The following is a 26,583-nucleotide window of genomic DNA, read 5'->3' as shown; positions in this document are numbered from 1 at the left end:
CGCTCTTGTTGGCTTGGCTGTCTGGTTTTTCAGGTATTTGGATAAAGTCCTTTGACAAAAAGATTTATGGTGCAGAAAAAGATCTGGCTATTAGCTTTTTGCACAAGTGCATTCTTCTCAAATTACATCACACAACAAGTTTGTTGCGGAAAAAAACAGGCATTCAAAAACTGGTTAATAATGGTGTTCAAATTAACATGCGGTAAATAGAATATTATAGCAAGTAATTTTATAAATTTACCATTACCGGATAGTTGTAAGTAAATGTTGTATCTTTCATGCGTAAGAACTTATTGCATTTAGAAATCTTTTTCTCAGCTATACTAGATATATTTCTATATCTAAAGAAACTGTAGGGTATTTGGATGCCCGGCTAAATAACAGTTTTTTGCTGTATTCTCCGCACTCGATACCTAAAAAACTCTGGCCACTCATATAGAGTCAATCGCTTGTGTCGCGTCGTCGCTTTTATTCAGGTCATTTGTGTTTCATTGTCCCACATTGGCTTCGTCTATGAGTCTAAGGACGAGTTATGGCACATGGGTGGAGTGTGTGGATGTGGCTTTTCTGGCCATAAGTGGGTGGTGAGTGGGTGATTGGTGGCTCAGGTAGCGGAGAAGGCCACTCGGGGTCGAATCGTTTTTCATTTCCTTTTCATCGATATTTGCCATTCATTTGGTATTTGACAAACAATGCAAGAGGCGAAGCGCAATGAATGCCCAATAAATGTTCAAATTATTGTCGAGTTTTCCCTTTTCAAGTTAAAGGCAAAATTGTCATACAGTAGGCTACCTTAAAGCTAAAACTTGGGCGGAAGCAACGCCACATAGGGAAGAAAGGAAATTGAGAAAGAAATGCCGGATAGAAAGCGAAAACTTAAACAGCAAAAGAGATAAGAGGCAAACATACACGCAATTCCTACACTACAAAAGCCTCCTTCCGCCGCCCTCCCCCCAAAGTTTGTCGGGATTTTCCCGGGCTGGCGAAATTTTCCATGTCGACGTTGGTTGATTTTCAACAGCAGCGCAAACGCAGCAAAGTTTATCCTCAATTAAACTTTTTGTTGTTGCGTAAAATTGCGCTTGAAGTTCGCCCCGCCATCTGTCTCTTTGCCTTTGCGCTTTGTGTGCGTGTGGGCTGTGTACTCACATGTACACAGCGAGAAAAGTTCCGTACTCAAATTTCATAAGCTCAACTATCAACAAAATAAGGTAGGAAATCAGTGCAATAGAAATGTCTAGGTAACATAAAACATAGGTAAAACGATCGAATAAAATCAAATCAAATAAAATCAAATGCAATACACACTATAAAATTGCCTTTAATTGTTTAACGTATGATAAAAGCTATATATATTGGTGTACAGGATTTAAAATTAGCTTTATTATTTGTAGTATTTAAGACGTATTATTTTTCGAAAATACACACTATAAAATTGCTTATAATTGTTTAACTTATGAAAAAAGCTATATTGGTGTACAGGGTTTTAAAGTAGCTTTATTATTTATAGTATTTAAAACGTTTTATTTTTCGAGTCGAATACTTTTTTCTATATATCGTATGTGTGATAGGCCGTTCGTCAGGACCAGGGTCCCTGCACTTCCCATTCATCCGAATCTTCCTTTCTGCAGCCCAGCCGCCTGTCCCACTTCCAGAACCATCCACATCTTCATTTGCTGGCTTAACTTTTAACTCCACTTGCCTTAATTTTTTGCGCCAAGTTTATTGTTGTTGCTCATCTACTCGGCACAATTTTTCGGTAATTTCCGCCCTTGTCCATGGAAGAAGTTGGCGAAAAGCAGCGAACTTCCCCATTCGGCAGCCCCTTTTCTTTGAAGAAGGTGGCTTTCCTAACCATTTGAGCCTTAGAATTTCATTAGCTCGCTTCGTATGCGTTTTAATTTGTTGCATCATTGCCTTGCCGAGTTTTCCTTTTAATTGATTCAATATCAAGTTCTGTGCCTGTCTTCCCTTCAGACCCTGGTTTATTATCATCTTCTGCCGCTGTGAACGAAAAGTTTTTAATGCATATTTTAAAGTAATTAGCAAGACTTTTTCATTAGGGTTTGTGTTTATTGGTTCCTTTATAGCTCACTTACATATTTTCCCAAGGTAGTATGGTACAATTATACATCATTTTTTTAGAAGTAAGTAATTGCTTAAAGCTGCTTATAATATCATCAGCCGAATCTGATGCTATTGAACATCTTATATGCTATTGAACACTTTGAGATGGTTCGGTCTTTTAAAATATTATTTATTCGTTAAAAAGTATGTAACAGGTAGAAGGAAGCGTTGCCGACCATTCGAGTATAAGGTATATGATTTCTTGATCAGAAGTCGATCTGGCCATGTTTGTCTGTCCGTTCGTCTGTCCGTCCGTAATTCCATCCCATTTACTATAAAAGCTGGAAAATAATTAGTAGACATGCAGATTCTAGAGACACTGCCCACACTTTTGGAAAATGGTTTTGATTTTTTTTAATTTTTTATTTGTTTTGCGAATTTGTATCGGTTTGTCCACAAACCGCGCAAAACTGCCACGTCCTGAAATTTTTGTATTTTTTTTAATATTTTTATATTATGTTTTGCCTCTCCAACTTCTATAGTAAAGTGTATTTGATAGTCGAGGAACTCGATTTAGCGTTCAATCTTGTTTTTATTGGAATTATTTCACATTTCAATATCAGCGCTGCTCATTTCAATATTTACTTTAGGTCCAAAGGACTCCGCTTGCACATGCCAATGGTGCAGTAAATTCTTGTACAGTAAGTTCCTGCACAGGAAATGTGTGTGTGTGCACGTGGAGCTACATCGCAGGACTCCGAGCAGACAAAGCGGGCTAGACGTTTGGTCGGACCCGTTTCCGGTTGTGGTTGCTTAGGCCCTGGATCCTGATTCCAAGATACCGGCAGCCGAATGGAAACGGGGCATGCGAGAGGGACTTGGCCAAATAACGGCACTCAGCCACTCAATGCGGTTGCTTAGCCTTTCAGCTACAGACCGCAAAAATCCAGCAGCCTTTTCTGGCTTTTGATTTGACGACAACGGAGCGGGAGCGAAGCGCATCGCATCGCATCACATCGCATCGCATGGCGTATACGTAATGCACAGGAACAAATTGGGGATTCTTGGGTGTCGGTTAGGATAACTGTCGGTTATTTAAAAACCAACCTTACGTGGGGATTCTGTGGCAGCAACCGGCTATTATTTCGCTCAGTTATTTCCATTTCGAGAGACACAAGGGTACATTAATCCCAGATCTTTTCGGCCAGTGTGCGTATACGTGATTTGTTTGCCAGAGCAATTTACATGCCCCGGCGATGGATGAGATGGGAGATGTAGGACAGAGATGGCGCTGCCGATGCCAATGGAGATTGTGATACCGATGGAGATGTCGAACGGCGGATTCTTTTGCGTGTGATTGTGGGCAATGTGGGCGGCTGTGTGGGTCGCTATGTGGGCGGGGCCGTGTGGGTGTGGCTGCTGGCACTTTGACATTTGGCACCGCGCGAAATTTTCAATTTCCGAGCGCCAGGTGGCGTGGTGGCGTCCGGGCGCAACTTTAATCGCCCAAATGCAAATCCAAAACGACGCGTGGTTAAGCGTCTAAGTAATGAGCAGCTGTCGGATCGCAATTTGCATCCACGCGGATGCCAAATCCAACGCCAAATGCAATTGACAATGGAACGAATCGACAAAAGCTTAATCAGAACTAATAGAAAAAGGCGTCGGGTGGCTGGTGAAACAAAAAAGCCATGCCACGTCTGTTTCTGGATGCCGGAAACGCTTCACTTCCTGTCAATTGCCATGAGCTGGCGGATTTAGCTGAGCAAAGCCTTTTCCATTGAATGCGGATTATGCATTGATTTTTCGCCCATATTACGTATACGCGGGGTGGGCGACAGGTTAGCTATCGAACAAGCCATAAAAGGCAATCAAAATCCCTTAGATAACATCATTATCGCACAACTTAGCCCCGAGCCCAAAAAATGTTTAAATTGGTCGGGGCAATTAAATAAATGGTAATACTCATAAAAACTGTCATTAAATCACTTGGTGTTTCATTTGTTTCATTAATAAATTCAAATGTTCTCCTGCACTCTATAACTTAATTAAGGGTAAACCATATATTTAATTGTTTTTGGTGGTAATGTAAAATCCAAGGAGGCGATCAATGCTCCTCTGTTGAAATAGAAAGGAGTCAAAGGTCGAATGGGACCTTTCACTTAAATGCACTCAGCAAAGGACATCGAGTTACGAGCATATTCAGCAAATTCCTGCTCGCAGCGCCTAAACAAAGCAAAGAAATTCCCGGGATCCGTCTTCCGGTTAATAACCCTTTTCCTGTACCAGCTACATGAAGGAGAAAGTTTTTCCCGAATTTTGTTTTCTTGCGCGTGTGTGCTGGTGGGCAAAGGGTTTTCCCTTCCGGACCACCCACACATGTGTGCGTGCTGACGCAGCTCCTTGAAATCCGCTTTGGGTGCCGAAAAGGAAAAATAATTAATTAAGAAGTGCAAATCATAGCAAAATTATGCGGGCTGGCAAATTAAAACGAAAGTAAACGCCACCAACAGAGACATCTCAAAGGGAGCAGCTGGTGGCAAATTGTGGAAAGTAAGCAGAATGAAATGCCTGGCGACACGAGATGAAAGATACGAGATACTTACATGCTGAAGTTAATGAAGGATTGATGGGCCCTGCTGATTGGCAGTGTGGTGTGTTCTAATCAGATTAAACAGCCCAGTCTTGAAGGTGTTTCAGTTTCAGTTTGCTATCAGCATAGGTCTACTATCGATATTAATTGACAAGGAAAGGTATTTCTCCTTTTCCACTTTCGCGTGTGTGCTATTTCCAAGCCAAACTCTACCAACAAATTACGAAACTTTCCCGGTTTGAATTTATAAACTTGCAATCTGCGAAACATACTGTCTGGCTGTAATAAACTGCTGGCCAAACGATTTGCGGTCTGACGACATGCGTTTTCGTACACTTTCCCACCTGCCGCCACCCACTTGCATTTCCCAACAGCTCTCGAAGGGAAAAAAGGGAAACTGCTTGGGGAAAACTGTGGAAACAACTGCAACTGCCAAGGCTATTTAAAAGCTCCAACTCGAACTCAATTCAACTCCTTGAGTGTCAGTTCGGATTCCGTCTAGTTGGCCACCATTTCACCCATCTTATCCGGAAACCTGTGGGTCGACAAGCAAAACTCAGTCACAACACCTGAGGGCAGCCAGCGAGGACTCCGGCAGTATAATCACAAGAGGTTCCCAGGGTCGACTCCATCTGTCTGTGTATTTAAACTTTTGTAATAATCTACGGCAAGTGCGCAACGTCAGCGTCTTTAGCTGGGTGAAATTGCTGCCCCCATTTTCTCGGCCCCAATGGTTTTCCCGGCAAAGTTGTGGGACGCCATTTCGCTTTTGCTATTTGTGTTGCGACTTTCGTTGACGTTGTCCCCAGTCTCAGAAATCCAATGCCAACTGCATCTGCCGCCCCCGGCGCACAAACTTTACCTTCCCCAAATTTCATTTGCAAACATTCTGGCACAGACTGCAAATTGAGTGTTTAATTGCAACGAAGTGGCATTCCAGGTGGCAGCAACATATGCACCGGGCAGTCAAAGCCTTTGGGCCTTTTATTGGCCTACTTTGCACTCTGCATTCCCGAGCTTGGGAGTGTAAAATTGTTGGGTGTTGGCTATTCGGGTGTGGCAGAGCTACAAGTGCTGCATGCAATTTGCTGCAGATATCCCTGCGTTACGTAATGCGACTTCTTAAGAAGACGGAGTGTACAAATTCGACGGGCTAGAACGAACCGATTTATTAATTTGAAGGAGACTTTAAGGAGATTAATGTATCTTATGAAATTGTATTTTATATAAATTTACTTTGAAGCTGCCAATCAATTTGGAGAATCCCGCTTATTTGGAGAATCCAACACCCTCCGCCTGCGCCGGTGAGCCAATCATTTCACTTACGTTTTCATTTTATCAAGCGTCAAAAGTAATTTGCATTTAGCAAATATTTGCCGCCACCCAGCCCCCTTTTTCCCACCCACCAGCCGCTTTTGCACCCCCAGAATCCTTCTCGCAGGACGAACATCAAAGTGGCATCCCGCCATGCATGTCAAAGGCGTTGGCGTAGCTTTAAGTGTAACTCGCTTACTGTTCCGACTGTCAGTCATTCGAAAGTGGAAGAGAGTGGTTTTTCCACCACTTCCGGCGATTTCCACGGTGCCATGGCGCCAAAAGTGAAGCCCAAATGAGTTTCCAACTCAAGTGTTGGCAGGACATGGCCTTCGGCTAGGCGAAGGGGTAATTTTCGCGATGGATTTTTGGCTTGATTCTTTTTGGGCCGAAACCTGCTTTAGCCCTAACTAGATCTAGCCCTAAATATATTGCAATTTCCTTACATTCTGGGCTTAGTCTTAAATTTTGTGATGAACTGGGGAACAGCTCTTTTTGCATCACTATCCAAAAACAAGTAGAACAGTAATGCTGCACTCAATGTTTTAACATAAGACTCAAAATTCGTTTAAGGGCTGGCAAGGATGAAATAGTTTCGCCGCTGTGTAAAATCGGCTTACCCCCCCTTTCACCTGCAAACTGAAACCAGATGGAGTTATTGTTTTGCTGCGTGTATGGAGGCGATAACTTTGTGTGATTTTTAAGAGGGATCGTGAAAAGAGGGAAACTCAGCGAGCGGCAAGTGCAAAAGCTTCGCCGATGGTCGTTGTTGTTTGCTTTGAGTTTTTCAAACCGTCCAAGCCAACAAACATTTGGAAAAGCTGTTTCCCAGCCACCGATGCAGCAATGCTCCTGTGCATTTCATTGCACTTCAGTAGAGGATGCCCCATGGGCGGTTCCATAAATTGCGCAATTGATGGGCGGGAAGTAATTGCACTAAGAGCAGAATGCGCCAATGTTGCACATATTAGGCGGCAGTACACAAAATACTCATGGAATCCAATAAAGCGAAATTATGAATAGCTTAAATAGTTTTAAGCCTTTTCTTTATGTTTTAAAAGGGTTTTAAGTGCCCATGGTTTTTGGAAAACCAAATTTAGCAGCTGTCAAGAGGAGTTCGCCAGCTCAAATAGTTAAATAGTCATAGTTAAATAGGTAAATTGTTTAGTTGTGAGTGAAATCGAGTATCAACACCTCGCACAAAATCTTCGATCCACCCTCTTGCTCCTATTTGCTATATACGGTTTTTGTAGCAAACTTTTTAGCATCGTAGTCGAGCTGGGGAAAACCTCTTTGTTTTCCTTTTGACGATGGCTCTGTCTCCGCTCCTCCCACTCCCCACTCCCACTCCCACCCCCACCATTCACGACCCTTTTCTACCTGACACGGATGCACAATGCGCACGTGTTCAATAACAATTGTGTTGCATACTTTAGTGCGCCGGGACAAAAGGATGGCATTAAATTTTAAAGTTGAGCTGGCTGGCATCGCCGAGCAAAGCGTCAAACGGTTTACAGCAAATCAATTAGAGCTAAGAACTTTTCCGGCGCTAATTGCAAGAGATTTTCTTCCTCTTCTGCTGCTGGTTTTTCTCGACTCCCCCTCCACCGCTTCACCACTTTTCTTGTTGACTTTGTTGTTGGGGGAAAGCGCGGCCAGGCAGCCAAAAAACTGAGCCGGAAATAAAATAAGTTCCAGATGGACAAAGGACTGCCCCATCCTCCGACGCTCGGCCACTCGGTTCAACAGAATTTTCGGGGATTTATCATGGAGCGCTTTGTAAGGCTTTTCGGGTCTTTGCTGGCCATGTCTGCATTGCGTATTTCCTATTCGTGCAGTTGAAATTAATGTGCAAGCCTTTTAATTACACGACAAATAAGCAAACAGCCCAAAAAGTTTTGCTCACTTTGTGAGAACTTCAAGATGGAATGGAATGGAACGGCGCCGAGTGAGCTATGGCCAAAATCACTTTGAATTCGAGGGCTTCGAGTCTTTCAATAGTCGCGAAAATCAAGGGGTCACTTCAGAAATATATTTTATGTTATAAGTTTAATTTAAGATTTTGTAAGTGCTCACATATAGTAAGTAAATAAGCCAATTTCGAGTCATTTTAAAATTGTTTAACTTAGAAAAATCAATTTCAAACTTAAAAAATCATTTCTAGTAAAAACAACCTCAGTGTTCAATTTAATATTGAGAAATTTAAATAAGGTCATTTTCCATCCCTGATTAACTAGAGCCTGCAACATTAGTTGAGTTTACATGTCTCTGTGTGTGTGTTAGCCACTAATTAATTTGGCTTTGACTGAGAGAGCTGAGAAATCGCCGGCAGCTTTTGGCGACGAATTTTTTCCATGCCAGCGGCAATGCGGTTTATTCACGGCACTTCTGGGCCAAGTTTTCTTTTGCCAATGCCCAATTTAAGTGTAAAATCGAGGGAAAGTTTATCAAAATGCTGCTTAATCAGCTTTATTTACAATGATAGCATTTGCATTGCATTTTCGCAGGGAGCAAAAATCAGAGGACTCGAGGGCAGCAGGAGCATGGAGGATGGAGGACGCAGCACAGCGTAAAATGCATTAAAAGCGAGGCAAACAAGTCGGGGGGGAACTCTCGCAGGACTTTTTCCACCGCACCTCTTTCGGAAGTTATGCATTATCAAGTGCCTGAGTGAAGGTCCTGGCGCACGGAGAATAATCAAAGCAATTAAAAGAAAATCCAACTGATTTGAATATACATAGCAATCTAAATTTATAATTTTGATTTATTTAGGTATTATTTAGATATAGATTCAAGTGTAGAGCTATCATAATATGTGTTTACAAGCTGTGATCAATTTAAAAGGACATATGTGAGAATATAAATACAAGTAGGCATAAATTTTCCTCAAAGGACTATAGCTCTCTTTATTTAAGTGGCTTTTAATTACATCGCGAGTTCCTACGCTTTTTCCTAAAATACAAAAAGGAAATCCTTATTTTCTCCTGTGCAGGAGAACCACATTCCGGGTTCCCAGTCTCAATGGGGTCCTGTTCCCGACTCAGACAGCTCCTGTGGCCGCTGCTGCTGTTTACAAAGCTACTTAATCGAAGTGCTGCCGATGCCGCCGCCGCCGCCGTCGCTGGAATTTCCCGAAAATCCTTGCCCTGCCGACCGCCCTTCTCCACTTTCTGTGTACATTAAATGCAATTTTTGCTTTTGGCTTGCAGCTTTCCATTTTTTTGTTTGCCTGCATCCATTCGGTTTCTGTTTGCTTCCGGTTTTCATTAATGGTCTTAACATAAAAATACAATTTGCTGACGTTTAACTGGCTTGGCGGACGTTAATAAATTTTTAAGCGTTATTTGATTTAATTTTTTCGTTACCACTTTCGAGAGCCCCCGAAATGTGCCGGCAACTGCCTGATTGCATCAGCCCCATGGGGGTATTTTCCAGCCGGAGGCTCTCCAGCTGGCCAAGGTGTTGGAGCTGGTTAAGTGTGTGCCCTGGAGGGTTTTCCGCCTGATCACCCGTCCAATCAATCTGTTTACGCTTATGGATGCGCCAGACGGATTATTTACACAGGGGCAGTTTCGGTAGGCAATGTTCCTCATAAGTGGCTATTTAGTCTGATATATTGCCTGCGATGTGGAGTTGGCTAGCAACGCACCCAAAATGATAGTCTAGGTGGCAATTCTAGAACCATACATCATCAACCACATAGAGGTAGCAATACAGCAATACCTGTATATACGTTCTTCGGTAATTTTCTTTGCCCTCCCTAAAATGCAGAACTTTTACTTAACTCAAGAAAATGTACCCTAAATTACCCTACCCTAAATATTATGTTCACTTTTTAGGGGCATGTTTGTAATTGCTTTTATAGGTTTAAGTTTATGCCTTTTTAAGATATAAAAGAAACTCATATAAATTTTCATGAGCCTAAAATGAGTATGCAACAAATCACACATTTATTTCCAGAACAAGCGAGCCAACTATTTGAAATTTAATTTATTCCATCTGTGAAACCCATCGTCTATCTCCGTCAAAGCTCTCGAAATTTTTAATTAGCGCAATAAACCTTCAAATGTTGCTGTTAATTCGATTAAATGGTGGAAACAACGCCCGGATTCCGGGTCATCTGACATTGCTGACAACTGCAGTGGCTGGGTAGCGCAGAAAGCTGGAAAATGGGAAATGGGAAATTCCCCCGAACAATGCTGCACCTGTTACTGCAGCAGCAATAAAGCAAAGCAGCAGCTCAAATTTCTGCGCCCCACACAGCTGTGGGTGGTAGTTCTCCCACCCCCGTTTTCCATTCAGCTTTTCATTTAATTGCGGTCGACTTTTGGGGTTTTGACTTACACAAGGCGAGCAAATCGGGCAGGGGAGTGGCCCTCGCCAGCAAAATGCCAATCATCAATCAAGGTGATTTGTTTCAATGCCCCCCAGCCACACATTTCACGCTGTTGTGCATTTCGAAATGGACAGGCACTGATAGCGGTCGAGGGGGTCTAGCGGGGCTGCTTTTCGAGGGGGTTTCCGGGGTCGGAGGTCGGGTAGGGTATGCAGAGGTTCATTCGGCTTGGCACATGTGGCCAATCACTTGCATACACTTCAATTGCTGTGGTTTACTCACTCTCAGGCGCATTCCTCTCGCTTATACGCAGCGAAGTACAAGAATAAGTCCTACATGATCCTTGATCAAAAGTAAACAGTAATACAGAAATACTTCACATGTAACTGGCCAAAAAACGTGATTATTTTATCAAATTAAATTGAAATACAAATGCCATGAAAAATATGCACTCATTCGTATTGCACTTTATATTCATTTGAGGAAAATCGCAAAGGGTTGCGCATGAACGTGGTCAAATTCGACTGGCAGTTGTTGTTCATCAATGAATTCAATCACGAAAATGCTGCCCCATTTGGCAGGGACCCTTTCTCGATGTCTACTCACACTCACACTCGCACTCACTCAAACAGTCACAACACTCACAGCACTCGAACCCCCACAGACAACACTCCTTACCGCACTCATTCACTCGTTGCATATTCATGAGCCAAGCGCTGGCCTCCTTGTTTGAGTTACCGACGTGGCTTTGATTTAATTGCCTCGATTTTGTCTATAATTTATTTTAAGCCTTATCCTCCGTTCGAGGACTAGCCTTCTTTGCCCACCAGCCACGCCTCCTTCCACGGGGGCATGGGTAAGTAACCTTTCGTTCCATAATAAATGGACATATTACATTATAACTTCCTTGTACTATCCTTGAAGCAATGAATTGATGGCAACATTGAAAGTTACTTTAAAATTGCAAACCTGTAACTTTTGGAGGGAATCCAATAGTTCAACATTTCGCTCCCAGCCTTTGCTGCTTAAGTTGTGGAATATCACATTTTATCCTGGTTCCGCCAAGGGATCCTGCTCCTGGAAACCGCAGCAGCACATTTTTGACGCTTTAAAAAGTTGTGGGGCTACCGCTATTTTCATGCGCCATTCACTTTTGTCGCCATTCAGTGCGGGCTAAGAAAAATAGGAAGAAAAGCCCGCTGTCTCGCAGGATACTCCTTCTCGTTCTGGCCAAGTTAGCCCTCTGTTTTTCGTGTTTGCAGTCATGTTTCATACTTTTTCGCAGACATTTTTAGCACTTTTTTAACATTCCGAGAGAGGTGTGCGCATAAATTTCTTGGTGCCCTGCAGGCGAATTCTTTATGCAGAATATTCCGCAGTTGCGAAAATAAAACGCTGCAAATCGTTAGAGGAGGAAAGACGCGCGGGAACTAAATTCAGTTTAAGGCCAGACTGATTGTAATTTGATTTGGCCCCACCCGCATTTTCCACCGATTTTCCACCCACTACCGATTTTGGTGATTTCGTTTTCCTAGCGACAACAAATGTCATTTCCTGTCGCCGTGCGAATTGTGACCCCAGAAATCGTAATCGCACTTTATCTATTAGTGACGTTTTCTTGCCACGCCCCTCGACTCCCAGTCGACCTTTAATGAAATTTACTCGGGTCGCCCCGTTTCCTATTTACTTTTGCGGCACGAAATTAATAAAGGCCCTCGTTGGCCACCATCCCCCCACCATTCGGTTTCGATCTGGACAAGGCCAAGTGGAAACTTAATCCCCAAGGAAATTATGTGAAAAATGTGCGTTGGGTTTGGCTTTTGTCCGGCGTTTTCCTTTTCCTCGCAGGCTGGCTGGGGATTTTGTATTATTTTTTTGATGCTCTAAGTTGTTAAGCGGCGAATAGCTGTAAATATTTTTGTTGGTTGGCTTAAAACATTCAGCGTATGGCCGGAAATAAAAACTAAGGGATGGGGTGGTGTCAAGCAAAGGGTATATCAACAAAGGCAACGTGACCCCTTTTCATTCCTAGCTCGGAGCTGTCCTTTTCCGCTTTTTCTCCGGAATTGGAGGTTCATTTTTAAGCTGCGCAATTATCATTAAGTGGAGGCCGTTCTGTAGATCAGAGGCGTTTCCATAGGAGGGGATTTAGGGGTTTCTAAGGAATTTTGCTAGACTACTGTGCAAAGGAATCTCAGAGAATAATTCATCTAAGTATCAGAATAGTAGTGAGAGATGAATAGAAGTAATTAGACATTAGTAATTCTAGGAATCCAACCTGGATATCGAAAACTTAACTTATTCTTGAACTCAAGTTGGAAAACGCTACTTAAAAATATGACCAAAAACTAAGAGGTTTTTAAAAAGCGGCTGTTATTAATATACAAAAAATGTAAGAATCATAAATATATAATTTTCCTATTATAATTTTAATCGGATAGGATATCCAGTTGGTATTCCTGAACACTTACATTTTTTCATTCAGCAACGCGCCCATGACCTCCATCAGCATTCTTTTTCCAGGGACCCTCCGGTGGTTTGTCCCCTTCCCCTACTTTTCTCTTTCAATGCTTAAGGTTTTTTGTAATTGTATAAAGGTTGCCGGTAATTTTGTTCAATTTGTTTGAGGTCCGTTTTCCTGGCCCTCCGTGCGGATGTTTTTACGCAACGGATAGCTTTCGGGCCACGGTGCGTATAAGTTATGCGATGACTGCATAATACGGCTTACACATGAACTCACCGAAATTGAGGTGGGTGGAGAAAACGGATAGATTTCCTCCATTGGCAGGACATCCGTTTAATCAGGACGATTGTCTTTCGACCTTAGAGAAGGTCCTCAAACAGTCCAACACGTCGTTCACGTGTTTGAAATCGTGAAGGGAAGACAGTAGTTTACCTAATGCTAATTTAATTTGTCAGGTCATTGCAGACATAACGCTCTAATTAGGCCACAATACAAGTAATAATTAGGTAAATTTAAAGCCGAACAAGATAACGAAGTATGGAACTTATATAATGTTCTTATGTGCGTCTAAAAGCCTAATTGCCTAAATTGGTAAACGGCAATTATCAATCAGAAGAAGAGTTGAATGTTTAGGCTTGGCATTCGGTTAAATAAGTTTATTTGCGATAACTATTTTTATCAAGGAATTTAATCTGCTTGTAATTCTAAATATTCCAACATGATTAAAATAAGTATTCCAGCCCGCACCTTTTCAATTACGAAATATTCACTCGCATCTACCAAAATCTAACAAAGAACTGCAACAATTTCAGAGGCAAGTCAAGTGCAAAAAATATGATTAAGAAAACTTAATTAAAGTGAAGTCATCTCGAAAACGACTTGGCCATTTTCCCATTGTATGTGATAATTAAATATGCCGGATTTAATCCATGAGCTGGTCACCGGACGCATCTAAGTAATCGCCAGGCCAGACACTTTAGGGATCCCCAGGACCTTTTACCTGCCAGGCACTCTGTTTTCGTCTTTATTTCATTTTAATTACATTGCAGTTACATTTCAGAATTCTCGGGGCCATTTGATGGCCGGCTTCAGGGCTCTGGCAGTCAAATCAGGCGTATGATAAATTGATTGCAAACGCATACTTACGTGCATATGAGGATGTCCTTGCTCATGCATGCATTTATGAGTACACCCAGGAAAATCTAGATGCAATCGAGATGCAACAGCAATCCACATTTAATTTACATTAATTTACAATCCCCATTTCGAAAACATCATTTTCCAGAAAGAAGTCATGTCATAACTAATCACTTTCAAGACTATACCTCTAATTTTTCTGCATTTTTCTCCCTGTGCATATAGTCATGTGGCATATCTCTGTGCTCGTTTGGCACCGATACTTTTGTGCTTCATCCTGCGAAAGCAGGGCTTTAATAAAATTTTACGCATAAACTGCCTTTGATTGAATTACATTTCATTATTTCGCCAGACATTTTGCGAGGAGCTCGTGGCCAAAATCGTTTCGACTCTGCTCTTTGTTTTGTCACATGTCATTTTATATAGCCAATGTTCTCAGCTCGATTATAATTTCTTCCCTCTGCTATCGGGGTCATCTTTATTTGTTTCTTCGTTTTCACTTAACATATTTTGAACAACATAATTAAACACTTGAGTTATTATAAATGGTAATAGGAATATTTACTGAGCGAATCAAAAACGTATTGCTAGTCTATTCGATGCATTTTTAGATCGATGATTATACATTTTTTAATAGCAAATTATAACATTTAATAGCAACACATTTAAGATAGCTGCGCTTGCGCAAGCTTGGAAAATAAACTTAATAACATTTCGACTTGTTTCTAATTCTTTTGGGGATATGCAGTCCATGGTGGATCGTGGTCGACCGCATTAATGGCTTGATTGGAATAGTCGACTCCTTTTCGGATTCTCTTGCCTTTTCCCATGCTGCTCTCAACGACCTCCTGGGACTGCTGCGACTTATTCTTTTGCTTCTTTGGTAGCTCCGGCCGACTTTGGCCCAACAGGTTTTCCCAGTAGGCTGGGTCAGTGTTCTCCGTATCCTCATTGTAGTTATCCTGCTCATCGTGTTCTTCCTTAGTGGCGTAAGACGCGACCTTGAAGGACGAAAGATACTCGTTGGCCAAAGACTCCTTCTCTTCAATGCCTCGATTGGTACGGTCAAGCAGATCGGCCACCGCCTTGTCGTCGTAGTGAATAGCCTCCCTCTTGCCGTCTTTAAAAAGATCCTCGGTGCCAAAGCGAAGGATGTCAGCGAGCTCGTCCTTTGTGAAATTTACTTCCTTGCCACCCATTCCCGGGCGCACCACAAGATGAGTGAGCATCATCTTGTGCTTGGCAACCTGCATCATGCGCTCCTCGACCGAGTTGTGGGTCACAAATCGGTAGATCATCACCTTTTTTGTCTGACCCATGCGATGGGCTCGTGAGAAGGCCTGAACGTCGTTGTGTGGATTCCAGTCGGAGTCGAAAATAATGACCGTATCGGCTGTGGCCAAATTGATACCAAGCCCTCCTGCGCGAGTGCTCAGCAGAAACACAAACTGTTCCGCTTTGGGCGCATTGAATCTATCAATGGCTCTCTGACGTAAATCGCCCTTGATTAGACCGTCGATGCGCTCGTACTGGTACCCCTCCTCTTCGAGAAAGTTCTCGAGAATATTGAGCATCTTGGTCATCTGGGAGAATATAAGGACCCTGTGGTTGTCCGCCTTCAACTGTTTTAGCATCTTTGACAGCAATTCCAACTTGCCAGAAGCTTTGATCAGCGAATTAATCTCGTAAAGACCACTGGGCGATATGCTAGCATCCTCGGCGGCGGAGGGGAACAGGTACGGATGGTTGCAGCACTTCCTCAGTTCCATCATGATGTTAAGCAGCGAACACACGCCACCGCCGCCTTTCTGTTTTAGGGCCTTGAAGTTCTTGGTGAGGATAAACTTGTAGAATTTCTTTTGCATGGACGAGAGCTCCACGCGTACAATAAACTCAGACTTCGAGGGCATGTTCTTAAGGACATCCGCCTTGAGGCGACGGAGCATATGCGGTCCCAAGATCTCATGCAGTCGTTTCACTTGCTCCTCCTTCGAAACGTCGGCGAACTCGGCCTGGAAGGTATGCAGGTCATTAAACTTGTCAGAACTCAGGAAATTGAGCAGATGAAACAGCTCTTCGAGATTGTTCTGAAGCGGAGTGCCGGTCAGCAGCAGCTTGTAGGCGATGCGGTACTTGCTCAGCGTCCTAAAAAACTTGCTATGGTTGCTCTTTAACCGATGTGCCTCGTCCACTACTAGCACCGCCCAATCGATGATCCCGAGAAGAGGGGCGTCAATATAGATAAACTCGTAGCTGGTCAGCATTACGTTAAATTTGTACTGGGCTCGGTTTTCCCGCATGGTTTTGGTGGTTATCTCATCGAAGCTCAGCTCGTTGTTCCGGATTACCGCTCTAGAAGTTTTGCTCCCGCCATAGGTGATACAGTAAAATTCTGGAGCCCAGAGTTCAAGCTCTCGCTCCCAGTTGGTCAGTGTGGAAAGCGGCACGCATATGAGAAAGGGTCCCCGACAGTGGCCCTCCTTAAACAGTGAGTAAAGGAAAACCACTGTCTGAATGGTCTTGCCCAGACCCATCTCGTCGGCCAGTATGGTGCGGATGCTCTGACCCCAACTGTAGCGAAGCCAGCTGATGCCCTCCATCTGAAAGGGATGCAGTTTTAGGTCAGCTCCCTTTAAGAATACTGGCTGATCCTCGTACTTCTTATTCAGGTCCGTGGTGGGTCCAGGCCTATTTTTTGGGCGTCCCTTCTTGCCGGACCGCAGTTTCTCGTAGTGAGCGATGGCCTGTTTAAGACCCGGGATGGCGTCGTTTTCTATCTCCCAGCTACTATCGGTATAGGTCAACTCCCGCCATTTCACCAAGTAAGTAGTGCGACCATTGGGCTCCTTTCTATGATTGATCACCCGCTGGACAAGGAGCCATCCCGGCTTAATGCCGTATCTGTAGAAGCGCTCGTGCAGATCGCGCTCCTTATCGTCGAACGGCTCCTCGAGACTTGGCGGCTCTTCCATGTCGTTCTTCCTCTGGAAGTTGGCAACTATCGTGGCGTGGTGCACGAGCATCTGCCCTTCAGGAATCCATTCGCAGTGCCAGTAGGACTTATCATACCACTTGATGAAGTACTCGCGGACTGCACCTTGAGATGAGCGGGAAGTGGAGCGTCGGCCGAGGGTCCAGCGCCATGACAATATCTTCTCAGCTTTTCCGGGCAAGGGAATGCAGCGCGGGCAGATCCAATCGCCTTTTGGAATCGATTTGAGAGGAGGAGTCAGGCAGGTTCTGTGGTAAACTGAAGGACAGGAATCGCAGCACAGCAGATCTCCTCCATCCCTACAAACCCTGCAGTATTCTTCTTCGCGGAATTTCCGCTTCATGGCCTTGACTTTCGGCCGCTTGTCTTTGGAATTCGTCCCAGATCTTCCCCAGTGATGGTGAGCCAACTAATTGAGTTTAGTTTTCGCAATTACTACTTCAGAAATGCAAGAAAATTATACCGTTTCTATGGCATTCTACGCGACAACACCTCTCATTCTTTAAAACATACTTTACCATGAAATGCGCGCCAGAAGTGAGCGGTAGTACCATTTATAATCCCAAACAACAAAGACCCGTTCACACTGGGATTCCGAACTGGATAGGTGTGAGGCGCCGTTTACACTAGGAGCTGGTTAAGATGCTGGCGAGTTTTGAAGGTGGTTCAAGACTTATATTGGAAAAGAGCGAAGTTATACTGATCGTGCTGAATAGCAGAGGAAAACAGGTTTGTCTGCTGGATAACAAACAAGAGGTAAACAGGTAAGCTCCTTTAATGTTAGCTTCCACTTGTTGGTTTTTTCGATGTATCGAAAATCACTTATACCTCGTTTGCACGGGCGGGATTACAGCTGATCGGCATTCGATAGTGACACAAAAAAACATGAAGACCTGATCGTGAACATTTCGATATTAATTTCATAAAATGAAAATATAATGCAGATTTTACTAAATGTAGTCGGAAGGTCTCCCAAAAGGAACAACTCCAGATTACTTACATCAGTGCTAGCCTAAGGGCATTTTGGAGAAGAGTTTGATCATTTGCGATAGCAGCCCTAAAGCAATCGAAAATCTATCAATTTATCGATACATTTACCTTAAGGTGAGGTATAAACAGTAATTGGAAATTTAATTAGAGTAAATTTTTTGTCAAGCAATGCAAAGGTTCGAAGCCCCTAAAGTGCTATTAATTTTATGCTTTAACTGGATGTAAATGGACCGTTAAAGCTCCACTCTCCTCGTCGATGCCTTCGTTTATACAAAACCAAAAACCAGCCGCAGAGCAACGAACCGGCAACCGCCGAAACATTTCAAAGACAATCCACCAACAGCGGCAACACCGTCAACAGTCGGCCACACCACCATCCATTCACCATTACCATCGCCATCGCCAACAGGACGAGGACAATGGATTAACTCAAACTCAGACCTTGTAACTGCCTGACCGCACATCCACTGACAGCGCGTGTGGGTGGAATGTGTGCGGAATGGTGGCGGAATGGGGGTGGCTGCTGAATAGGTGGCCAAAGAAGTGAGGGCCAGTTGATGGCCACATGTCACAGACATTATGGAATCATGAACTTATGCGCACCTGTGCGTGCTTGCCGGGGGAGCAGGCGGCGTTACAGGAGTCCATTTTGGTTATACCCGTGTGGACTTGCGGTCGGGCACAGCGATTTGGGGTCCGACTGGAGATGGGTTCGTGACTCGGCGACGATTTCATCGGATAAATGCTTAGCCCAAAGAAGCAGAAACATGGCTACGTACCAAAAATACTATTCACGGTATAGTATGGCACTTTTTATTTGTTTTATATTACTTCATTTAAGACATACCATTCTAACTTCTCACGCAACCATCGCCAATTAAGACCCGGACCATTTCAATCATCAATCAAAGTGTTTTGTTACGACTTTCATACGTCATGTACATGGCTCGGAGCCACCGCTTTTTGCTTTTGCATCCCATCGGAGGCTCCTCGCTATAGTTCCCGCATATCCTGTCCCAATCTGGGGAGCCAGTGATGCGGAGGTGTGACTGCGACACAACGGACGACATTTATGGTGTCGTCGAGAAGGATTCCCATTACAGCCTGCAGACAATCAATCACTGTGCCCCGAAATCAATTGTCGCAGCTCCTATTTTCGTTTTCATCTCATTTCGCTAAATATTTATGAGGCCAACACTTGGGCCGTTCGATTTGTAATCCTAATGAGGCGTAATTAGAAAACATTCAATTACATTTCATCGGCATCAATCAATGGCGCTTTCCATGGCCATTTCAAGGATGTCAAGTTTTAGTAAGCCCAGTTTCAATTTCCCAGCACATTGCTGGGATGCCTCTAGTGCTCTGCCCCGCTCCTAATCCACTTTCCCGGCTACTGTTTCTGTTTGTTGCTCCTGATTGTTGCTAAACTTTTCCTTCGCTCGGCCCACTTGTTTGTGATTAAGCTTTATTGTTAAGAGGTTTAGTGCGCCTTTTGATTTATAGATATTGGATCATACCACTCACCCTGCTCCGCTAACAAAGGAGACTGTGGTTCCTTGCGAAACCGGGAATGTGAAGTTGGCCTGAGCGCGTAGCTTCATAGAAAAACTTCCTAAAATATTGAGGTAGTAGGAGGTATAGTCTGTGCACAGAAAGGCTAAGATGTATGCCTAGTTTGCCTAGTTCTTAAGTTTGGAGATTTGGTATTGCCTTATAACTAAAATAACTTTTCGTGCGATATTTTATTTGATTTCGATATTTTTAGTTTGATTTTCTGATAAAATAATATTTTAAAGCCGTGTATTTGCTCAAGAAAATGACTGCACTTATTTTTAAATTTAAAAGCATTTACTATCTAAAAAGTAGAAAGCTTTCTTATAGATACAGTTTTAGGACCTTAAAGTTATCTTCAATTTGTTGACCTTCAGCAAGCTTGTTTGGCTTAAACATTACCTTTACGTTTATTTAACGTATTGTTAATGCACTTTTAGATTGATCAACCTTTTCTATGTGCACTTTGCGCAGCGCATTGGGAATTCGTGATCCTCTGTGTGTCCATTTAGCGCTTCTCACTTGTGCCTTTGTTGCATACTCTTAGGCGCGCGACTGAACTTGTTTACAGGCAAACTAAGGACCAAGACCCTGGATCCTGTACATTGGCCCAAAACTGGGCGCTGGCTATTCGGCATCCTTGACAGCCGCACAATTTGCTGCCGCGTTTTTGTATCTCTCAGTGCTTGTTTGTCTGCATCAAAGCGCCTGGGTTCTGTACACAGAAAGAAAACTGTGTGTCCTATTAAATCTTGAGTCAAACCATATTTAATATTTATTTGCCTTATGCCCGTGAAACGAGTATTTCGATCCGTGCAACCTTAGCAGTGTGGAAATTAATTTACCTTAAAACAAGTATTTTTCTATCTGTACGATTGTGTATGTGTGCAGTTGGCCTGCAAAAAGTTTGGGCACTGATTGCAAACTTGTTTCAATTGTTTCGTAAACCCAACCGAAGGGAAAACCCAGAAGACTCCCGGTGGGTGGATGAGCCGGGTGGGCTGGGCGGTTTTTGTGGACCGGTTTTTCCGCCATGAAAGTCAAGGCGAAAGCTCCGAGTTCCGAGCTCCGAGGCCAAGGCAATTCGCCTGCATATTTGTGTGGCTTAGTTTTCGTTTCACAAACGAAACGAAATGAAACGAGCGGCATAAAAACCCATTGAAAATTTGCATACGAAAATGAAATTCAAATAGGTTTCCCATGTCCCTCGCAATCAGTTCCGTTACGGCTAGTTCAATCGAAAAAATAGTGAACGAAAACTTTCGCTTTTCCTCCGCCGTTTAAGCCCTGTATTTATGATCCACAATAATGCAAAGGGATATCTCATCTTTGAGGCTTATCCCCTGCGCCAGTTGCCGGTTTTAATCTGAATCGTTTGGCTGACTTTGTTAATCGAGGCTTTCTCTGGACGCTGCAACCTCGGATTTGCGATTCGAACACTAAGTGATTTTTCATTGACTTTGTAATGCAAATTGCCTGTCTGTCCTCCCCTTTCCCTGCTTCTTATTGCGATTGGCTGGCTCTTTGGGCCTTTTATCACAGAAGGACTAGTCTACGGCCCCTTCAACAACTCGAAAGCCAATAAAATGCAAATTTTTTCATCGCGTAAACAAATGCTGGTGAAATGCCTAGAGATGGGGACTCTACGTGTCTGAAACTGCGAAGTAAACCTGTGATTTATGTGAATTACGCTGTGGGCACCTAGAGCCCATATATATGTAAAAGTTTTCAATAACCAATAGCTTCAATGTGCCTTCCCCCCGACACTTTCCTTCTTTCGGTACGAATTCAATAATTGTACTAAAAGAAAAGCCATATAATACAGTGTACATAGGGTCCTATCCTGGCCCATCCTGACAACTCACGATCCCATCCCCAGTGGTCGATGAAGTCCAAAACTCAAAACCCAAACTCATTTCCATCGGCATCAGACTTGACTTGAGCTGGGCCCTCGACTCGCAGCCATTGATTTAATTGTAAGCTGTTGAATTTTGATGGCTTTTAATTGTCTTAAGACCGGTTCAGCAAAAACCAATCAGGGATCCTTTGATAAGACGTGGTGGACGGATGGATGGACAACGAGTCGGGCCGAGGGAAAGGGTCTGTTGTCAGCAGAATAGTTGGAAATTCCACTTAGTGCTGACTACTGACCCACTTATTGGTCACTTCTGGGGCTCTGTTTCCGTCGGACCCCCGTCCATCACCATCCTTCCAAAGTCAGCCACTTGACTAAATAGCACTCAAATTTGATTTTGATTTATGCTGCCCAGCAGTCCGCACCGAATTCCCTCCTCCTTCCCCAACTTCCAGCCTTCCCAGCCTCCTCCTTTTCCCCCACACACATACATACTCGTAAGTACAATTGCTGCCTCATAACTTTGGCATCTAGCGCAGTATGCCTTTCATATTTACATGCTCCTTACACGCGCATCGGCGTGTAACGGAGACGGAGCGCTATTTACACGCAGCGAAATTGTGTTTGTTGGAATTTCTTTATTGATTTCAATGTCCTATAATCAGACATAGTACAAACAAATTTTCAAATACGGGGTTTTTTCTCTATATGTATTTGCTTTTTTTGAGGGATTACTTTATATACAGCCTGTGCATCTATTCTTCCAGTGCACCCTTCGTCTTGCCAGTTTTCAGAAAGGGTTGTCCGAAAAGGGTTGCCTCCGCACTCCGATACCTATTGAAGGCTCGTGAAGCAAACGGTTTCGGCATTTCCTTTTTGTTTCCGCCGGCATCCTTTGGCCAAGACACGGACACCTTCCCCATCCCCCTACGTTTCCACAATGGAAAATACAATTTTCGCAATCTTTGCTTATCTTTTCATCTCTGCGGCTGCCTCGTTTGCTGCACGATTCGCTGTTGCTGCTGTTGGCCATCCAGAAAATCGGTAAAAAGCTAAGATCCATGGGGCGTGGCTGATATGAAGGCGGGGGAGCAGAAGAATGTGTTGGCTGTGTATCTTTGTCCTTTCTTTGTCGGCGGAGTTGGAGCAGTAAGCTCTGAGCATCGGCTATGTCCGAGGTTCGCTTGAAAGATGTTAACTTTTTCCAGTCTAGCACTTATTTACTTATTTTTAGAAATATTGGGAAGCTATATTTTTCCTCCTCGTTTCATTTGATCTTTATAGTTATAAAGTTAAGACCCTACAAAGAGAATCAATTGAAATTTCATGATATACTTATTTTAAGATGAGAATAGCACACCCATATACAACTAAAAACATACTAGAACCAATTAAATTTAACTGTCTTCAGAAAATATTACGATCATGAAATTTATGAATATTTTTAGACATATACTTCCTTACTATTTTTCACAAAATTTATTGCTACTACGTTAGCTTTATATTGGAAAACGTCATAACCCATGCTGTATATTTACCCTATTGAGTGGAAATATTGTGACATCTCGAAAATTGCCGGTCTCCCCTCTCCGTAAGTCAGTTTTGTGTTTCTTACTGCCGTTCGTCGTTTTATAGTTGTCATAATGTGGTGGCCTGTTGCCGCTCCTCTGGCCTGTATTCCCGTGTTCCTTGTAGTACTTTGGAGCTATTGCCACTATTGACTAGCTTCAGGCTCCTCCGCTCCTCCGGTCCTTGCCTCATCTCATTTCTGCATTTTTTAGTGCTTAATGCCAGGACACGGACACAGAACACAAACAAGGAGTCTGCTTGCACCCTACAGTTTGGAGTTTCCTCCCTCAGAATTTCCTCTCCTTTACTGCATTTTTTATAGGCAACACACAAAGGTGTATTTCACTTAACATGAACAGGGATTGCATACATTGTTCCTGTTCAGCGGCTTTTGTCCGTTTTTCCTGGCTGCTCCATGCGTCAAATGAGGATATTCAATTTGAACTTGATATGCATTTTATGTTGTTGCCACGGAGAAACTGGATGCTCAACAAGCGTATTGGAAATCAGAGCAATCATCATCCGATGGGTCAAGGGTCTGAGGATCTGAGGATACAGCTTGGATAAGAGCGATGCAGCCACATTTACATATAAACTCATATTCCGCTTCAGCATTGGAATTAGATAATTCCAAAGAAAGTGGTTTTTGTTATACGATACAGAAACAATGACAATGATACACTATATTACAGTTTATATAAACATGTTTGAAAATATTGTATTCATAAACGACTTGCATAGGTGAACAACTACAGCGATTATTGATTTGGCAAAGTTATTAGGTGCAGAGGTTTATTTATTTATTTTTCGACGGCAGAACAATTTTCACCCAAAAACCAATGCGGTGCGATGCAACATAAATTATTTACTCGAATTACACCTCCTATCCTGCAATTCACAGGGCCTGAAGTCTCACGTTTCGACTGCAATTTCGCCCTGCTCATACCAGCAAAAATGGGATCCTGAATGCCTTCGCCTAACAATACGCACGCAATTACCGCAGGACGAGCAGCCGAAAAGGGCGAAACTTCAACTCCCAAACGCTTGACGAAAGTTTCACAGTTGTCCTGATGACGACCATGATGACGATGATGATGATGATGGTGGCGCTGGCGATGGCGATGACGATGGCGCTGGACAAACTTTTTCCGGGCTCTAATTGCCCAAGTGGCTTTCGAGTTCGAGTCGAGCGTCGCCACGTAATGGAGAAAGGAGCCCCAAACTTTTGCCCAATTCAGCAGAACTGCGAGCACAACATCTTCGGCTGCCGCCGGACAGGACCCCCACTTCTACTTCTATTTCACTCACAAAATGCACAATCAAAGCTGACCGTTGGCGTTATTAACGCAAATGAAAATGGTGCAATAGTCCTACACCTGCGGCCAAAATAGTAGTGCATATTACATAAAACAAAACTTTAAAAGATAGTATTTCTGCAAGCAACCGCTGCTTTTTGTTTCTTACAATTAAATAAATCATTGTTATCCAAATTCTAATCAGCATATTTAAGAAAATCTTAGCTGGTTAAAGAAGGAGCTGGGGATTAAATAAGGAAATTAGAGATTAATGGAAATTTCAATAACATTAAATTGCTATTAGCATTGATATATGTAGATAAATTGTATTATAAATCATTAAAAATTAATCAGTAATCATTATAAGTAGTTTAGATGCTTGATTATACTTTTCAACATAATTAGTTAGACATTGCTTTTACCATATCTGTGCATTGGGCGTGTCAAGAGTGGGTGTTACTTACATATATTTCAATTTACTAGATGGTCAACCATCAGTGTGGGTAGGAGGATGCACTTGGCCTAATGAACTTCAGGGTTCCGGGGCTGGCGAAACCATAAACTCTAACTTTCAGCTCTTTTTCACATATGCAGTGTCGTAAAACTTACGGCTCAAAGGCCAAGACTTTGTCTCCACAGTCTGCAGATTTACATTTTACCTTTTCGGTCTTTTGGGAAGCAGCTTTAGTATTTGCATCCTGCACTTAACTTCTGGGCAACTGCGTAACTTTTGACTCTGCGTCAAAAAGGATGGAGTTTACAGGAACTGGGTAACAAAGTCCTTTAAAGACCTTTGGACCTTAGATTGGTTATCCACTCAACCTATGAAGTTGGCTTTTCAAGGCTGTCTCTAACACCAATCTAATGCATCTTCAAGATACTATATACTCACTGAAAACGCTAAGTAATTTAAGTCGACACAGTTAATTCAAAGACACCAGAATAATAAGATGCGTAACGGCCATACATTGGTTTTGCACTATGCAGCCACTTTTTTGGTGGCGGCACTAATTGCAATAATAAATAGAATTCACTTGCTTGTGTGAGTGAAAACAGTAAACAAAAAAGTTGTGCTAGAAGACGATTATCGGTCCGAAATCAATTTTGATCTAAGAAACGAATTTGATTAATGTTTTGGTCAATTTCGTTGTAATATGAGCTAAATATTATTTAAAATTGATGCCGTGACTATTATTTCTTTTTAAGAAGTTGTTTTAATATTCTTTAGCTTAAATCGCCGCTCGAATTAGCTACCGTTTACATATAAATATTTTTATTATTAATTATCTGTAATATATTATATGTATTTTTTGGTACCCAGGGAACACCACGGGGAGGACATTACAATTGTAATGGGGTCGTATATTTATATGACCATCGAGTCGACTTGAAATAATAAATGTTAAACGTAAAATATTTCCATGTTTATGTATGTATGTATGTATGTATGTATGTTTGTATGTATGTATGCATGTATGTATGTATGTATTTAGTGTATGTGTTACTTGCACAAAGTAGTAAAAATTGTCTTAATTAAAGCCTGAAGAATGTTTAACTTACTGTCGGAACACATAGTTATTGCCGCTCTTTATATTTGCTGAGGGAAAATATTTTCTTGTAGCCCTATAATTCCCAACTAGTTCTAGCGAAGACTGTAAGGCATGTCTTCTAATTTAGAGTCACAAAATAGTAACCTCTCTTACAGGCAGTGAGTGTAGTGTATGTGTAGTGTATGTACCGGTGTATGTAGGTATGTATGTTTGTATTTATGTATGAATCTATGCATGAATCTATGTATGTTTGTATGTATGTACGTATGTATGTATGTATGTATGTATGTATGTATGTATGTACGTATGTATTTATGTATGTATGTATGTATGTATGTAAGTATGTATGTATGTGTGTATGTATGTATGTATGTATGTATGTATGTATGTATGTATGTATGTATGTATGTATGTATGTATGTATGTATGTATGTATGTATGTATGTATGTATGTATGTATGTATGTATGTATGTATGTATGTATGTATGTATGTATGTATGTATGTATGTATGTATGTATGTATGTATGTATGTATGTATGTATGTATGCATGTGTTACTTGCACAAAGTAGTAAAAATTGTCTTAAATAAAGCCTATAAAATGCCCGAAACGAATTTGAAACGCATTGGCAACGTATGAATCAAACGTATGAATCGAAATCTGTCCTGTTTTTCACCCTTTTTTGAAATTTTCAGCCCATTTTTCCGTTTTTTTTTCTCAATCTGTCCTTTTTTTTCAGAAAAATATTGGCATCAATCGTGTGCAAAAAATCGTATGGCGTTACGCATCTTATTATTCTAGTGTCTTTGCTTAATTGTTGCACGCAAGTATAACTGAAGCCACCGCAAACTCATGGCGTGAGTTTCTGT

General features: G+C 42.4%; 2 protein-coding genes across 2 annotated transcripts; one reads left to right on the top strand and one right to left on the bottom strand.

The window, feature by feature from the left end:
• Positions 1-14,372: 14,372 nt before the first annotated feature.
• On the bottom strand, positions 14,373-17,538 carry LOC6545515 (chromodomain-helicase-DNA-binding protein 3). Its single transcript, XM_026977594.1, has one exon. The coding sequence runs from the start codon at positions 17,244-17,246 to the stop codon at positions 14,637-14,639; it is 2,610 nt and encodes an 869-aa protein (XP_026833395.1). The 5' UTR covers positions 17,247-17,538; the 3' UTR covers positions 14,373-14,636.
• Positions 17,539-18,312: 774 nt separating this feature from the next.
• LOC26525958 lies at positions 18,313-22,761 on the top strand. The gene is given in 5 exon segments (XM_026977589.1): positions 18,313-18,362; positions 18,364-18,385; positions 19,436-19,444; positions 22,067-22,278; positions 22,280-22,761. Coding segments are annotated over 5 exon segments (369 nt in total). The 3' UTR covers positions 22,356-22,761.
• The last annotated feature ends 3,822 nt before the right edge of the window (positions 22,762-26,583 follow it).

The sequence above is a fragment of the Drosophila erecta genome, unplaced genomic scaffold (assembly GCF_003286155.1).
Source record: "Drosophila erecta strain 14021-0224.00,06,07 unplaced genomic scaffold, DereRS2 tig00000021-arrow-pilon, whole genome shotgun sequence".
Lineage (NCBI taxonomy): Eukaryota > Metazoa > Arthropoda > Insecta > Diptera > Drosophilidae > Drosophila > Drosophila erecta.
The sequence above is the reverse complement of the archived record's forward strand: the minus strand, read 5'-3'. Positions and strand labels throughout refer to the sequence as shown.

What these genes read in the sequence shown, in the direction of transcription:
- LOC6545515 (XM_026977594.1), bottom strand. Translation starts at nt 17,246, where the DNA reads ATGAAGCGGAAATTCCGCGAAGAAGAATACTGCAGGGTTTGTAGGGAT.